The sequence below is a fragment of the Tyto alba genome, unplaced genomic scaffold, assembly GCF_018691265.1.
Source record: "Tyto alba isolate M040663 unplaced genomic scaffold, T.alba_DEE_v4.0 Super-Scaffold_41, whole genome shotgun sequence".
In the NCBI taxonomy this organism is placed as follows: Eukaryota; Metazoa; Chordata; class Aves; order Strigiformes; family Tytonidae; genus Tyto; species Tyto alba.
The window spans coordinates 15,397,611-15,415,288 of NW_024881317.1; the positions used below are offsets into that span (position 1 = coordinate 15,397,611).

General features: G+C 38.3%; 1 protein-coding gene across 7 annotated transcripts in view; it reads right to left on the reverse strand.

The window, feature by feature from the left end:
- Positions 1-2,603: 2,603 nt before the first annotated feature.
- ZNF280D (zinc finger protein 280D) overlaps positions 2,604-17,678 on the reverse strand; it is a 59,243-nt gene continuing 44,168 nt past the window's right edge. For 6 of the 7 annotated variants that reach the window (XM_042803768.1, XM_042803767.1, XM_042803770.1 and 3 more), the window contains one exon: positions 2,604-5,230. In XM_042803768.1, coding sequence (XP_042659702.1) covers positions 4,597-5,230 — 634 coding nt within the window. In that variant the 3' untranslated portion in view covers positions 2,604-4,596. The remainder of the gene's footprint in view (positions 5,231-17,678) is intronic. The other variant, XR_006166554.1, reaches the window with a different exon arrangement.

Genomic DNA, 17,678 nt, shown 5'->3' on the forward strand with positions numbered 1-17,678 from the left:
AGTGTCTTTTGCTTTCCATCACCAGCCAACGACTTGAAAGTTGATTATACACCAACTATCAAGAGGAGAAGACATTCCAAGATATAAAGGATTGTGACAGGGAAAAAGAATCTATTTAAATGATATTTACCAAATAAACTGCATTTCATTAAATATCATAGGAAAATTATACCACATGCCATCAACTCGCTAGCTCAAAGAGAAAGTTAAATCTTTCCAATAAATGGAAAGACACAAATCTCAGCTGAATTCAGCTGAAAACCTGAGAAACTGGTACACAAAATTAAATCCTCATTTCACACAGCAAACACTCAAGTAATTCAAATATATACAGTTTAAACTATTAAGTATTCATGTCCCACCACTTCCACAGCCTTAAAACAGAGGAAAAAAAGGACTTCAATACATTGCTAGAGTATCATGACAGGATCGGAATGAAAAAGTCACAGGAGGCTGTAAGAAGCAGACCTGCAGGCTACTTCCCTTTAGTCTAAATGATTCATTCCTAGTATTTATGAGCAAAACATATGAAAGTTAAGTTTTCAAGACTATCAGTATGAGATAACTTTCTTCATAAAGATACCATAATATGCTACCTCATTCACTAAAATTTTTGGAGAAAACACCTCTTTTGAATTAAATGCCTAACATTGAGAATTTACTGAACTAAAATATGAAATGAAGTTTATTTACGTTAAATTCAGAACATAAGGGATTTGTTTAGGAATGTTACTTAAAAAAAAGCTTAAAGAATGGAGAATTGGTTGCTCAAAAAGCCAACACTTTTTGATCACAGAATTTATCTTATTTTAAATCATCTGATACAGCCCATATATGTATTTTGAGCATTTAATTTTGTTAATACAAAGGTAAATTTGCCTAAATTTAAATGCAGATATACATATAACATCACAGTTATCCCTCTGATTGTCACAAAAACCTTAGCCTCTATGAAATAATGGTTTGAGCAGTAAAACCACCTCAAACCAGCACATTTCTACATCAATAAATACATCAGCTTTATAACACCTTGCAGGCATAGCAACTCCATTAATTTCCCCAAAAATGAAGTGTTTCACAGCTAAACATTTCCCACATTTCTTTTTTTTTTAAAAAACGGTGCAGTACAGGAAACATCAATTTAACATGGTTACTTTGGATCAATGAAATGGCTGAATACAAAGTTTTAACTGTCTTAAAGCTAGAGCAGTGATCCAAAACTCAAATGAACATAGCAAAGAACTTTCTGCATAGTGTCTGCAAGTTAATATGAAATATAAATAAACATACTTTCCCTCTCAGCACTGAATTAAAGGAAGAAAAATTAGAGAGTAAAAAATATGTGTAAAAATCTAATGTTCAAAGGAGATAACATGCTGGGCTTCATCTTAGAACTAAGAACTGTCCTTCTGAACTACATTGACTATGGAGTAACATTTTTATTAAAGACAAAAATCATTCCAGTAATCATAAAAAATACTTACCACTTTATTAGAGGCATACTAAGCATATATCAAAAAACCCCATAGGATGCAACTAATCAAAATAAGCTCACAAGCCTCAAAAATAAAACACTATTAAAAAAAAAAAAAAAAAGAGAACAATCAGGTATAAAATTTGCCCTACACAAAGATTTCTAAGCAGTCTTTAAAAAAACTCTACTGTGTCTTTAGTGGAATAAAAGACCCAACTGTTTTCTACATTCTAGCATATAAGTAACAATGCTTTATGCCTGCAGAAAAACTTTGAGATCTTTTATTTAAGGTTTTGCAGAACACCAAGACTTACTTAAGATTCTTTACCCTGACCTTCAATTTCTAATGCCTTCAGGTAGTCAAGCATCACGGAACATGATTTAACACTTGTCACCTAGGGTTCTCTCTCTCTCTCCCCATTTCCAGGAAAACTGGACACGATTTTGTTATAGAAATTTCCTTGTTTAAAATACATCACCCAATACTTAGAACTCAGCATGTGCTATGATTTGATCTGGTTCCCCTGCCGCTTGGTTTACTCATCCATTCTGTAAAAGAAAAACTGAACTGCAGGTAAACCGAAGTGTCTCTCCCAAACTGCACAAGGCAAATTGAGACCCTGGCTGCACATGAGAAAGCTCCAAGTGACTGAACAGTCACTGACCATAATCTAATAATGACAAGTTTTCCATTAAATGCAAATAACGGGGATAGCGTGTGCATGGCATGTGATTTCCTTGAAAATAAACATTATATAAAGTACCTGCAATTGTTATTCAAGCAAATATGGTAAAACTCTTGAGAAGAGGGAAAGTGGTGATTCTAGTATGGATACCAAGAATTAACTTAAAGTTTCTGTTTTTTGACAAGGCAATGAGAGGAAAAATGCCTTTCTAAGTACAACAAGAGAGGTGGCGACACAGAATAAGAACTACTGACAGCTGGATGGAAAAGCACCCAACACTTTTAAATGACTCAGAAACAAACAAAACACTGTGCTTATGTTCAAATAGCTCAAAATGCATTCAACAGAACTTGATCCTCTGGAGTGACTTCAGCCAAAAGTACTAATTTAACTTATCTCTAGGAAACCTCCCAAAGAACATGATAAGAGATTCATCTCCATAATTATGCAGTCTCCTACAGTGTTTATTCAGCAAATGCATTACCTAACATGGGAAAAACTGTAATGAATTTTAGTTCATCTAGTTATACATCTTCCATGTATATATGCATGAAGACATCAGACTGTTAACTTAGAGTTAACAATTTCACTAAAATCTTTAAAGAACAAAAGAATACTACAAGTTACTGCTCTCAGCTTTTTCACGTGTCTTGTTATTTGAAGTTCTTAAAAGCAGTAAATCTTGAAGAGCTGTGACTAAGTAAACTGTTCCACTTTTCTTTTGAAAAGTCTTCTAAACCTGTGTGGATGAAAACTAAGGTGCAATTCAAAATTTAAGTCATATACCTCTTTAGAGTTTGAAGCAATTTTTGAGATGTTCAGATTAACGTGGTTTTTTTAGAGGCTCCAAAAACAAGCTAGATGGTCTCTAAATTTTAGTACTGTTGCTGTTTAGACTCATTTAGCAGCTGAGCCCAGTTAACCTAGGAGGACAAAGTAGACTTCAGTTGCATGCTGACAGCCCAGAAAAATCTCTATATAATCTGGAAAAATTACCACTTTTTACCACAGTACAGTGCTACAAAAATATGTTTATGCATAGGCACTTGCTCATTTAATTCTAAAAAAACCCAAAACCAACCAGCCAAAAAAACCCATATAAGTCTCAAACTCACAATTTTACAATGAAACAGTTTTTGGGAACTGACAGTAAAGCTTTTTTAAAAAAATGTGGGAAGACTATGCCCAAAGTTTCAAGATGAGCATAAAATTATGCACAAAGACAAAATTTTGTTGCAAATATTTACTCAAAAAGTAATAATTTACAGCAGTACTTTAACAGCTGTTCAAAACATTTAACATTCATTAGAAACAAAACTGTAAGTCAAAAGCACATTCTGAATGTTTCAAATGGAGAAATGAAGTCCTAAGAGCAAGCTACCATTAAGCATATGCATTCCTACATCTAGCTGCTAACTAGAAGACAAAAAAAAAATCAAAAAAACAAACCAAAATCAGCAGCCATCTTTCTGTACACAATTTAGACTACAAAAAGTCCTGAAATTGAACTGTACAATTCTACTTTATATGTCCTTGTGTCCTTTTTGTAACAGTTAGCCAGTAGCAGCTGCAAAATGGCAGAGTGCATGCCAATTGGTGTTTCCAGTTTGGGGTTTTCCTTCGTTTTGCTTAAAACAGTTTTTACATTAAACCATACTTTGGTGTGACTTACAGACCATTCCTATGGGTCTACGGCTAAGAATAATTAAAGCAATGGTAAAAGCCTAACAGCTACAGTACTTTCAGCAGTATGTTCTACTTCATACAATTATATTCGGTATTTCTGCACAGCCTGCACACTGAAAACCCCACAAATATATATTTTTATTGTAATAATTCCACTTTCACTGAAAGTTTATTAAGGTAAGCTTACAGCCTGGCAGGATTACACCTGTACAGAGGTGCATAGATTCATATAATTCTGTTTACATGCTTTTACAGACAGGAATGTGACACCAAGTCCAAAGGTTTATGTTTATCCAAATTACCAGCAAACCAATAACCATCATTACAAGTGTGCTCCATTTCAGCATCAGAAGTGAATTCATACGGAATTCCACTCTTCAATGATATTCACACTGAAGGTTTTAAAAAAATATTTTCTTGGCAAACAAATCACCTTATCCCAGGCTAGTTAACTATAAAAATTAGAATTTATTCCTCGTTTCAAATGTCCATGTAATAAGATATGATATCTAAGAGACAGGAAGTATATTAAAATGTGTTATCTTCTGTAAATTCAGTTAATTCAGTTGTACATACACATACATGCTATCTTCATACGCAGAACTTCCCCCTTAGTGTCTTTTCCTCTCCTCACTCTCCCCACCCGCTTTTTTAAAATTTTTAATAATTAGCACCCATGAGCACACTCATCAGGAATGGTCCATGGTGTTCTTACCATTGTTTATAACAAACAATAAATTTAACATAATTTCAGCTTGCTTCATTTTCATCTGTCTTGTTTACAGCTGTTTCCATTCTGTTGGGACTGCTTTCTTTAGAAGTCTCATCTGTTTGTTCAGAGAGTTGTCCAGCTTGCTTTGATGACGGTGCAACATTACCTTTTTGAAGAATTTCAGTAGCTTCATGCTCGAGTACCTCTGAGGGAGTCAAAGGCTCCAAATGAATACTGCCTTGCTCACTAATGTCTGAACTAACGGATTCAGGTTCATCTCTTTTTCTCAAGAACTGCTCAAAACTAACATCCTCACCCAATGTTAGTTTTAAGTCCCTTGCGTTCAATGCTGAAAGTGTAGTTTCATCCAAGCTATGTACTTTAGTCTGCTCATTCAAGATAACATTATCTGAACTTTGGCAAGTTTTCAACTCACTTTCATTATGAATGTATGTTTGTTTCTCATCTACTAATTGTTTGTTATTATCTGAATCACAATATGCTCCTTTGTCATGCAAAGAATTCTTTGAGCTGCTGTCAGGGAGTTCCAAACTAGGAACGTTTTCTGTATTTGACAACGATGAGTCTTCATTCTTTTCAACTGACGCAACTTTTTTAGTTTGACTTTTATTGCATTCTTTTGTTTCATCTGAAGAGTCATGCTCTTGTTTGCTGAAAAAAACAAAAGAAGTAATTTTATATCAAATTAAATAAAGCAACACATGGCTATACTCTGCAAAGTGACACTCAGAAAGAGGTATTGTAGATATCTTATTTGGTATTTCTCACAAATTTTTATAGCAAGATGGGCTGAATTTAATTTACAGCTGCATTTTTCTTACTTATTTACAAACTCATCTTTGTATTTAGCAGTCAATTAATACCCTTTAGTTCTTGCATTTCATTTCCAGAAAGGAAGGTTAAAGTTGTCCCCTTTGTGTGACACATGGAATTTTCCAATTAAGTTCCTCTACCTGCACAGCCTCTTCAACACAGATGCAGATACAACTACTTGCAAACTTTTGTTGACGATGTGGAAAAAAAAAAGCCAGTTCATACCTTTATGCCAACCACTTGACTCTACAATACTAATGAGAGTAAAGTGAGGAAAACCACTAACAGTTAGGTATCTCAAACCTAAAATTTAGTTGAGCAACTATAAATTTGAATTCACTGAAAAAGTCAGTCTGTGAAGTAGCATTTTCAGTCACTTTTCAGAGTAAAAATATATGTTCATAAAAAGGAAACATAGATTTGTAGGGAATTATGCAAGTATAAGTGAGAATCTTACTGTATAGTAAAATCTAAACCACAACATACAAACTTTGTAGACAAACTACTTGTTTAAATGTTGTATTATTTCAATAAATCCACACACATGCAATGCTTTAGGGTAACCAGGAAAAAAAAAAAAAAAAACAAACCAAACCAAAACAACACAAACAGAATGCTCCAAAGAAAGACCGAACTGTATACTTCAAATGCCATCTGTACCCACAAAACCACAACGTTGTTTGGTCATATTGCTATATCCAATTTGCTCATATATTCATATTCCAACAGTCAAAACCTTAAATACTAGTTTCTATTATTTCTCTTCATTTGTTATTGGAACACCATTCTTTCAATGATGGAGCTCCATTTCTGCTGTAAGAACTTAAATTTGTAAAATTTTTAATACAGTTTATAATTTTAAAAAAATTTCAGAATGATAATTAGCTCAAATTACCTAAAATGATGATGGTGACAGACAAAAGAAAACAGGGGGGGAAGATGGAAGAAGAACAGTTGGTCTGATTTCAGATATAAATTCTATATAGGAAGTTAAATTAGGAGCAAATCTCCCTAATTCAATTTTAAATTTTATAACTTGTATTGAAAATAGTCTCTCAACAGTGATATGCAGACAAAAGATGTGAGAGATATGATATCATCAAGTATCTCATTAATCAAAATGCATTTGCACTTCATTTCTTCAAATAGTTTTCAAAATGGTTTAAAATACTTTTTGACTAAAACCACTTTTAATTTTACCTAAGCAACAGACTCTTAAAAGGAATAACCAATTTTCTGCTACTATGTTTTTATGATATATTTTCAAGCTGAAAATCTAGACATGTTGTTCCACTGTTCCAGGAATTTAAAATAATTCATGTGACTTGCTTGTATGCTAAATTATACTGAGTTCTACAGAAAATGGTTATCCTGGAAGAGATGCTACATACTACAGACATTCAAAAATCTGTTTAAGTTTTACTTTCACTTAAATAAACTAGTTCAAGAATACTCCATTTCGTCCTCTGAATTTAAGTCAGAAGAATTTTTTAGCAGCGATAAGACTGCTGAGATATCCCTGAGTGGTGAAATCTGACCGGTCACCGAGGTAGTCACAAGAATCTTCATCCTGTTACACTGATTTTTCATTCATAATAAGGAATTAACTCATGAGATAGGCAAACCTCTTAACTAAATTACAACCTGTATTTGCTACTTCTGTCAAACAAAGGCTTTTTTCATTTATTGGACTACCTAAACCAGTAAATGACATTGTTGAATATACGAACAACTCTTCTGTCCTAGTTTTTCTCCTCCCTCCCAAACTTCTAGAAAAAATGGGAAAAAAGGTAATATTTAAGGGAAAACTCAAAGTTCCAGCACAAAGCCAACACTCAGAACCACCTGTCAGCTGTGGCTGATGTAACAGGTTTTGCCATAGCTGTTTCTAATTACCCCATCTATTCCAGAAAAACACAAGCTATACAGAGCCATATAAACACTAGCAAATATTTAAACTGTTTTCATCTGAAAATCCAGTCAACTCTTTATGAAACAGTGTACATACACATGGTCTTTAGCTACTACTTTTCAACAAGAAGCTTGAGAATGAGGTGTAGTTGCAGAGTTAACAAGCACACTATTATGCTTTGTGTGGGAAGCTTTGAACACAGATATGAAATAAAAAAAAAGGGTTTAAATAAATGGATGACTAATGCCTCATTAGCACACACAGAGCAGCATTTCTGCACTGGAAATCCCAAATGGATTATGTATATGTACACACATACACACAAGATTCACACCTTGAAACTCTTTAAAGAACAACTCTGTCCTTAACTTATAAAAGGAATCCATCATCATCTCCCTCACCTTCTAGCAACCAAAATTGCATTGTTTTTTGGTAGCTAGGGAGAAGGCAACAGCAGTGCCACCCTGTGAGAAGCTTCTGGACAGCTCCCCTGGCTCCAAGCTGGACCCACCTCTGACCAGGGCCAAGCCAATTAGCGATGGTGGCTACGCCTTTGTGAGAAGTATTTAAGAAGGGGAACCTGAGAGGGGGGCTGGGACTTGTGAGGAGGAGTGGGGAGAAGGATGAACGAACATCAAGGTCAATGGAAGGCAGAAGGATGTGGGGGGAGGTGTGCGGGAACAGAGACCCCTGTATCCCGTGGTGAGATGGCAGGGCCGTCACCCTGCCATCCATGGAGGTCTGCAGTGGAGTAGAGGCCAACCCGAAACCTGTGGAGAAGCCCACTCCAGGGCAGGCATCCGTGCTTAAAGTAAGCTGGGACTCTGAGGGGAGAAGTGGCCCCCGCAGTTATAGTTCAGTGCTGGGAGGACTGCAACATGCAGGGGTGACCCATGCTGGATCGGTATGGAAATGGCTGCATCCTGTGGGGAGGCATGTGCAGCCTTCACCCCCCATCACTAGAAGGAAGCAGCTGCAAAACTGACTGTAGTCCCCATCACCTGCCCCTTGAGCCACTGGGGGAGGAGGTAGAGAAACCAGGAGCAGAACTGAGCCTGGGAAGAAGGGAGGGGTGTGGGGAAGGTGTTTTTGGATGTGGTAGGCTTCTCACTGTCTCACCTTGTCTGTAATCGTTGTCTTTGTTAGCATTAGAATTAAAGTCATGTTTTCTTTTCTTCCTCTAATCAGTCTGTCTTTTGCCAGTGACCATAATGGGTGAGCTATCCCTCCCTGTCCTTAGATTGGATTCTTTGAGTCATTTCTGCCTTTTCACCTTTGCATTCCTAACAGTAGGAAAGGATGAGTGAAGGGCTGCATGGTGCTCAGTTACCCTCTGGTGTCAAACCACAACACATTCTTACTCTTTGGCGAAACACAGGAAGGGGGGGGAGAGGAAGAAAATAATAATCTCTATATATTAATTTCTCATGGAAAAAAAAGCTGTGTCTCATCAGCGTACCTTCCCATGAGTCATTTATACCAATAAAACAGTATAAAAATAAAATTCAACAAGTTTTTGTACAATCACCATAACAAAAACAATTATCCACAAAGCATAGTGATCTTTTAGATTGCTAAGCACAACAGTAAGTTCATTTAGACAGAACAGTTCTCCAAAGAAATAATCTACATCTGCTAAGAACTGCAGATGAGTAAGGAAAACTTAGCAATTGTAATGCACTAAAATCCCACAACAAAAAGAAAATTCATATAGGATATCAAGAAATCATTATGTTAGTAAGTCTAGTTGAAAAAAAAGAGCCTTGCATCCAATATTAGGAATGAAACACTACTCTGTGTGCAAATAATACTGGTTATAGTGTAAGAAAATTAAAATTCTGACATAAAAATGACTGGACAATATGATAAATAATAGAAGAATTTTGCTTTCGCTAAAAATAATTAAACAATTACTTCTTAGGCTAAAGCTATTGTTAGTACAATGATCCAAATTTTAAGAAAAGTAAAAGACTTTACTACTGGGAAAAGAAAAGGAGGGAATTGATCTGAGGAAACACCAACCCAACAGCCCCCCCTCCTTGGGATGCTCACCAGATGGTCCATATCAAAGGGTGGTAACTCCTTTGCAATGGAATGAGAAAGAACAGAACGGGCCATCTCTGGTATCCTTTGTCCTTGAGAGAAGAGAGGAGCTGAAACCACTGAGCCATAAAAGACAAAGGAGCTGCAAATTGGCCCAGACTTGAAGGACAAGGTGTACTGTGACCACAGGACTGAAGAAAGAAGAAGGTAAGATTGTAGAAGAAGCCAGGAGGCGTGCCGAAGGTGTTGAAACCGGCAGCTGTGTGGATAAAAGGGGGTTTCAAACTTAAACAATTTGGTGAGCCTGGATGGAGCTGCAACTCCTCGGCCATCCCAGCGCTGCATTTGCTCTCTTACCTTAATGATTCATTAATCCATATTTGGATGTGATTTGCCTTAATCTACCTATAACAAAATTTGGTGCCGTGACTCGGATCCAGACAGCTGACTCGGAATTCAACTCTGGGAGGGTGCCCCATCCTTGGATGGTCCCAGAGGGAATCCCGACCTAGCTCACCTGGATTTTCCGATCCGAGATAGGAGAGCAAAGAGGATACGGGGTGGGGGATCGGACTCCCCGGTAACACCCCAAGACGGCCATTCCCCATAATATTTGTGCACGAAGACCGAATGAAGACTCTGGACTGAGTGAGTATATTGTGATACCGTTTGGTTGGGGACTGGGTACCCGCAGTGTGAGTGATTGAGACGTCCACCGGACTTAGGAGTCCAACGGGCTAAGCGAGTGACTTGTGTGACAGAAGGCACTGCCGGAAGATGAGCCAGAAGAAGAGTAAGGCTTCTGGCACCATACAGAATAAGCAGGGTGGGGGTGGTGAACTCCCTAAAATACCTCCAGATAGTCCGTTAGGGCTTATGATTCAGCATTGGGATAATTCCCCCTCCCGAAGAAAAAAAATATCTAGGGAAAAGATGATCCATTATCGTATGGAAGTATGGGGGGGAAGGAGATAAGTAGGGATTTATATTGGCCAGGTTATGGCTCTTTTGAAGATTGGATATGTCAACAATTAAATATTTATGTAAATGACAAACAGCCATTTAATAAGGAGGAGAGTGAATACGCCTTCTTATGGATTCTAAGTACATCATGAACCTCAAATTTATTTCCGCTAAAGGAAAAGAAAAACAAGAAAAAGAAGGATATAGATGACACTCCACCTCCTCCTCCTCTCTATGTTTCCCCTTTTTAATCCACCCCAAGACTCTGGGCGGGATTCTTCTCCCTCCACTCCCTCAGAGTCCCCGTTAATTAAAAAAAATTCAATTCTGAGTCTGATGAGGCAGTAATTCCTCCTCCACCTAGGAGGACGACTAGAAGTCAGACTTGGGAAAGCAGAAGGGAAACATTATTATATTCGTTAAGGGAAACAGCAATGGGAGGACCCCAGCCTGGAGTTGGTTTTGTATCGATCCCACTCAGCTCCGGGAATGTGAGAGAATTTAAGAAAAATTGGGACACTTATTGGAGGACCCTCTAGGGGGTGGCAGAACAGTTTGATCAGTTCCTTGGCCCAAATATTTACACCTGGGATGAGATGGAATCCATCTTGAGAATCTTATTTACTAGTGAGGAACGAGGAATGATCAGAACTGCTGGTATGAGACATTGGGACCAAAGACATCAACAAGGACCCGCTGGGGATACAAAGTGGCCCCCCCAGCGACCTAATTGGAATAATTAAGACCCGGTCCATAGAAATAATATGATCGACCTCCAAGACATGATAATTCAAGGAATTAGAGATTCAGTACTGAGGGGACAGAATATTAATAAGGCCTTCAATGAACAACAAAAGAAGGACGAGACCCCCACTGAATGGTTAGAGCATCTAAGGAAGGGGTTGCAATTATATTCAGGTCTGGACCCTGATAGTCCGGTGGGTCAGGCCCTATTTAAGACCCAGTTTCTGGCTAAATCCTGGACGGATATAAGAAAGAAACTAGGAGCTAGATAGTTGAGTTCCCAGGGTAATAGGGAGCCAAGGATTGCCACATTTCCCACACAATCCATTAGGGAAAGGCTGGGAAGAAAAGCCTAGCAGTGGGGGGGAAAAAAAAAAAAAAAAAAAAAGGAACAAGAAATTACCAGGTGGTATTCCATCAGACACTCCATTAGGAAAGAAGTTAACAAATTGGGATTACAGCCCATATATCAGAGAAAAGAGTAAAATCAAGATGGTAAATTATTGTATGTTTAAATGGATTAAAGGACCTATCAGGAAAGATTCGATGTATTGGCCAAAATATGGATCAGAAGAGGACTGGATTTGTTAAGCTCTTAATATTTGTTAATTCAAAGGAACCACTTAATCAAGAAGAAAGTGAATATGCCTCATGTTGGAAGGGGTTGCGGAGATTTGGGATTTTTTTTTAAATTGAAGCTGGGGGGGAGGTCGAAGAAGGTGAAAGGGAAAGGAAGGAGATGGGACCCTTTGGATAATTTACCCCCCCATATAACCCGGCACACCTAGAAAATCAAGGGGTGAAGGGGGTGCAGCAGGAAGATGCGGGTGAGGAGGCCCCTGTTGTTAATATCAGACCTGAAACCCAGCAGCAACGAAGGGGGGGGAATCGTTTAAGGGAGCACGGGGAGGCTAGGGTTAATCCCTTGCCGGGGTGGGGGGGAAGTTCCAGTGGCAGGAATTCAAATGGTGGGGGAGGATTTGTGGATGTGCCGCTCAGCTCACTAATGTAGAAGTGTATAAGAAAGAAATTGTTATTAGAGGACCCTGTGGGGCTGTCAGAGGAGATTGATCAATTTCTGGGACCCTATATATATACATAGGAGGAGATGCAGTCGATTATGGGAATCCTTTTTTCCCCTGAAGAGAGAGAGATGATCAGAACGGCTGGAATGTGGATATGGGAGAGAGAAAATCAGCAGGGGATACCCAGGGAACAGAAACTCCCTGTAACCCCTCTGCAGTGGAATCAGAATGAACAAGAGGGGAGAAGAGATATGAGTGACTATAGGTCATTATAATAAGAATCTGGATGAACTCCTGAGAGAAGCCCAGAAAGTATATGTTAGGAAGGATGAAAAAAAAAAAAAAAAAAAAAAAGCTATAACTAAAGCTAAAATTATGATAACTGCACAAGAGGCTGTTAGAAATAAACACAGGGAATCCGCTAGGGAAATCCCAAGGGGATTTTTTTTTTTTTTTTTTTTTGTGGGAAAGGGGTGGGCATTGTAAACAAGAATGCCCCCAGAAAACATGGGACCTGTTGGTGTTTGAAGTAACCCAACAGGATGAGGGTGGTAATCACTAGGGGTGTCAGGAGCTCTACCTCCTGGGGGGTATACCAACAGAAGAGCCCTTGATAAATTTGAAATTAAGTCCCCAGGAGGAAGATTATGTAAAAGATACAGCCTGGGCTGTATGGACCAAAGGCAAAGGGTTTTTAGTCCCAGTTATAAAGAATGTGTTAATACAAGGGGAAGATCAATATGCTGTTAATGATCTGTTGTTAATGCCAGGGGTAGGATGTAATTTGCTAGGTAGAGATTTACAAGTGCAATTAGGAATAGGTGTGGTGCTGGATGAAGGAAAACTGGTGGTTAAATTACTAGAATTATGGGAGGAGAATTGGGGAGGATATTCAGGAACCAGAGCATGACTGTGTGGATTTTATAAGTTATCAAACAAAAATAAGAGAAGATCTGTTAGATGAACCTTTGCCCTATAGGGAAAAACTATTTATTGATAGGTCCTCTCAATGCCTAGAAGGGAAAAGAACATTGGGTTATGCAATTATCGAGGGGCAGAAAATGGAAGTGTTTGAAAAGGGGAAATTACCTGCTGGGTGGTCAGCACAAGTCTGTGAACTCTATGCCCTAAAACAGGCATTGGTATATTTGAGAGATAAGGAAGGGACAGTGTACACAGACTCAAAGTATGCATTTGGAGTGGTCCACACATTTGGAAAACATGGGAAAGAAGAGGGCTTATAAATACAAAAGGGAATGAGCTAGTACACAAGCAGCTGATCAGAGAAGTTCTAGAAGCCCTGAAGCTCCCTACGGAAATTGCAATTGTGCATGTGAAAGGACATCAGAGGGGAGCATCAATGGAAATAAGGGGGAATAATTTAGCAGATTAAGTAGCCAGAGAAGCAGCTACAGAATTATCATCAGTAGTTTTATTGGTAATAACAACGGGGGATTATGAGAATTTAGCCCCGAATTTCACAGAACAAGAGAAGGTTATACTTAAAAATAGGGGGGAAAAAGATCCAGAAAGAAAATGGACTTTACCAGATGGAAGATAGATGTTAAATAAAACATTATCATGAGAAATTCTGTCATTAATACATCAGAAAATACATTAGGGAATGCAATCACTTTGTGATCATTTTCTTACACAATATGGGTGTATAGGAATATATACGGAGGCTAAACAACTAGTTGATCGATGTCTGATTTGTTAAAAAGTGAACAAAAAGGTAATGAGAAAAAGGTGGCTGGGGAACAGGAGCTAGCCATACAAAGCCTCCAGGTAGACTTAACAGAGCTACCTCAAATACAAGGGTGGAAGTATTTGTTGGTATTAGTGGCTCACTTAACTCATTGGGTGGAAGCAATCCCCCACACCAAGGGCAGTGGCAACCATGGTATCCAAGATGTTATTGGAAAACATTATCCCAGATATGGATTAATAGAAAGAATAGACTTGGACAGAGGAACACATTTCATTTTAAGAATTATGCAACAACTATCTGAAGCCTTAGGGATCGAATGGGCGTGGCACACTCTATGGTACCCTCGGAGTTCTGGAAGAGGAGAAAGAATGAATCAAACTTCAAAACAACCCTTGACTAAGTTAATGATTGAGACTCAGATGTCATGGATTAAATGCCTGCCATTGGCCTTATTAAGGATCAATACTCAGCCACGTGCAGACCTGGGTATTTCTCCCTATGAAATGATGTTTGGATTACCATATATGAGTAAGGACAGGGATATTGTCACCCCTGAAGTAGGAGATCAGTATGTAAGAAAGTATGTAATAAGAATAGCTAACACTTCAATGAAACTAAGAAAGAAAGGGCTTCTGCCTCAAATGCCACCATTGGATTTTAATATCCACAATGTAAAACCAGGTGATTGCGTATTGATAAAAGTGTGAAAAGATTAATCATTAACTCCCAAGTGAGAAGGTCCATTTCAGGTGCTGCTGACCACCAAGACAGCGATCTGAAGAAAAGAAAAGGGGTGGACTCTTGCCTCCTGAGGAAAAGGACCAGTGGAAAAGCCTCGGGAGTGGACTGTGGTACCATCAACTGACCAACTACAAGTCACCCTCAAAGGACTAAGTAAATTCATCAGGAGGGGATTGAATGACTCTTAACCAGTGGTTTGACTGGGTTTTTGACTGGGTTCAGAGGTAACACTGTGAAAATTTACTTATTCATTTACTTACTTGATGTATATGGAACCACAAAAAATGTCAGGGAAAAGCTGGCCTTTACCGAGCATTAACTGGCGGACAAGTGTCAGACTGGCTTTTGGTAATAGATTGTGAGCATTTTGGATTCAATCAGGCATTGCTATAATATCAATCTAATAGCGTAATACCTTGTCTCGAGTGTATATACGGATGTCATGAAGCATGGGGTTTGTGTGAATGTGAAATGTGTCACCGGAGGTGGTATTTCTCGCAGATGGAGAAAATTGTGTTATAACTGTAATAGGGACTGTGAGTATAGGGAAGGAGCACGAACTGTAACCTTGATTTATGGGAAAAAGAGGTTAGTCCCCGGAATTTTGGATGTCCCTGAGGGTTGATGGAAGGACACCATCAGAAAGTGCCAAAAGTTTGCTTTGCTTAGAAACAAAGGAAGTGGCTACAAAGGAGCTGCACTTGAATTGACTGTTAAAACATGGATTCGTTAAACAGCAGACAGTAGAGGGCAAGACCAGGTTAACCTCTGTGCTCGCTACCAAGAAGACCTTTTTCTCAGCTGTGGGCTGCAACCCCATATGCATGAGAGGTGGGAGTATATGTTATACCGGACCTCTGCTAATCATCCTGGTACAGTTTGCTCTAATAGCAGCAAATCCGTGCATCAAGTGCTTACTGTTATGTCCAACACCAGAGTGTGGAAAAAGGTTGGATTTTTCTTCCTTAGTGCTATGGCAGGCTTACTGTTCTTAATGTGTTTAATACCCTGCTTTATACAGCTAATATCTCATGTTATTGAGGCGATGCAAATAACAGCAATGTTGATAAACCCTGAAATGGCTGCATTGGCTGGTGCCCACAAAGTTATATTAAGAGAAGAATGAGACTAAGTGTTAGTAAGCTCAAGCAAAACAGAGTATTAAAAAGGAAAAGGGGTGGTTTGTGATAAATAATAGAAGAATTTTGCTTTCATTTAAGTAATTAAACAATTACTTCTAATGATCCAAATTTTAAGAAAAGTAAAGACTTTACTACTGGGAAAAGAAAAGGGGGGAATTGATCTGAGGAAACACCAACCCAACAGCCCCCCCTCCTTGGGATGCTCACCAGATGGTCCATATCAAAGGGTGGTAACTCCTTTGCAATGGAATGAGAAAGAACAGAACGGGCCATCTCTGGTATCCTTTGTCCTTGAGAGAAGAGAGGAGCTGAAACCACTGAGCCATAAAAGACAAAGGAGCTGCAAATTGGCCCAGACTTGAAGGACAAGGTGTACTGTGACCACAGGACTGAAGAAAGAAGAAGGTAAGATTGTAGAAGAAGCCAGGAGGCGTGCCGAAGGTGTTGAAACCGGCAGCTGTGTGGATAAAAGGGGGTTTCAAACTTAAACAATTTGGTGAGCCTGGATGGAGCTGCGACTCCTCGGCCACACCAGCACTGCATTTGCTCTCTTACCTTAATAAAGATTCATTAATCCATATTTGGATGTGATTTGCCTTAATCTACCTATAACAGACAACGTGAAAATAACAACAGTATTATAAAAAAGGAGGATTTCAGTGAACAGTTGGAATGTAAAATCTGACTTTTCTTTAATGAAAACAATTAGCTAATTTTCTAAATCATGATACAAACTGTGGCCAGACTAGCAAATAAGGGCTATACTAATGAAATTGCTGCTATATCATCCATAGGAAAATAGGTTTTAAAATAAGACTACTTCAAGGGAGTAGCATAAAATATAATTTTGAATTCAAGAAATGAGTCTACCAGGTGCAGCCCAAGCTACAGAAGCCTAGAAATTAAAGGAATTTTTTTCTTCTTTTCATTGTATAGAAAATGTAAGATTTGGCCGGTAAGTGAGCTGAGGGAAGCTAGTCTGAGTATTTGTTGTTTTAAAATCTTACTAGCTCAAATTTTTTGGCTGCTCTACCAAAAATAAAGAGTATTTTATTATTTTGCATTAGTATTTTAAAATAAAATCTTAAAAATCATTCAGGGAAGAGTTGTACAGCAAGAAAGAAAAAATCATACAACTTCAGAACAAAACTATAACAAAGTGACATTTACACATCTGCACACACAGTAGTTGCAAAGTATATGGAAACACACATTCAGTCTGTGGAAAAGTTTTTCCAGGTAACAAAGCCTGTATTAAAGCTGCATTTGCATTAGCAGTTCAGTGTGAAACACCACTATGGTTTTCAGGCACATTCCTTTATTGTTCCCACATACCATTTTGGTTTACAAAGCAGTGCTGGGGCATGCAAACTAGATTTCTTTTTGAAGAGAATGAACTAGAAGCTTTGATCCACAAGTGCTCCAACTCCTAACAGAGCTGGGTCCTCAAGACTCTAACCAAACAATGGATGTTCCACACAGCTCTGAATAACACAAGTCTGACCTAAAGTAACATCTCCCAACCACAGTGCAGTGATGATGCAGAATTCTCAGAATCAACTGCTTTCATCTACTGCTCTGTGCCTGCAGCACTAATTACTTGTTAATATCAACATAACTACCTTGGCATAATATAAAGTGTTTGAGGATTAAGAATCTCTGGTGCTAGAGCTGCAATACTCCAGCTGTCTGTCTTAAAGCCAATAAAATAGCGTCAACGTTTTAACAGAGAACACAAAACAGATTTATATATTAAAATTATTTTTATCTGCTTAAGCACAAGGATAGGAGAAAGTAGTACATTGTATTCAATTAGGATTACAGTGTTTACTAATCTGTAGCCTAAAGGCAGAGTTAAGCTCTAATACCTGAACTATCTAGTCTCATTTCTTAAGCAGGCATTTTAAGTGAAGGTAAAATTTCAGATTATTTGGCCCACACCACATACGACTAGAAAAAAGATAAAGCAGAACCTTTTCTAAGAAGAAAAGTAACGTACAGAGAG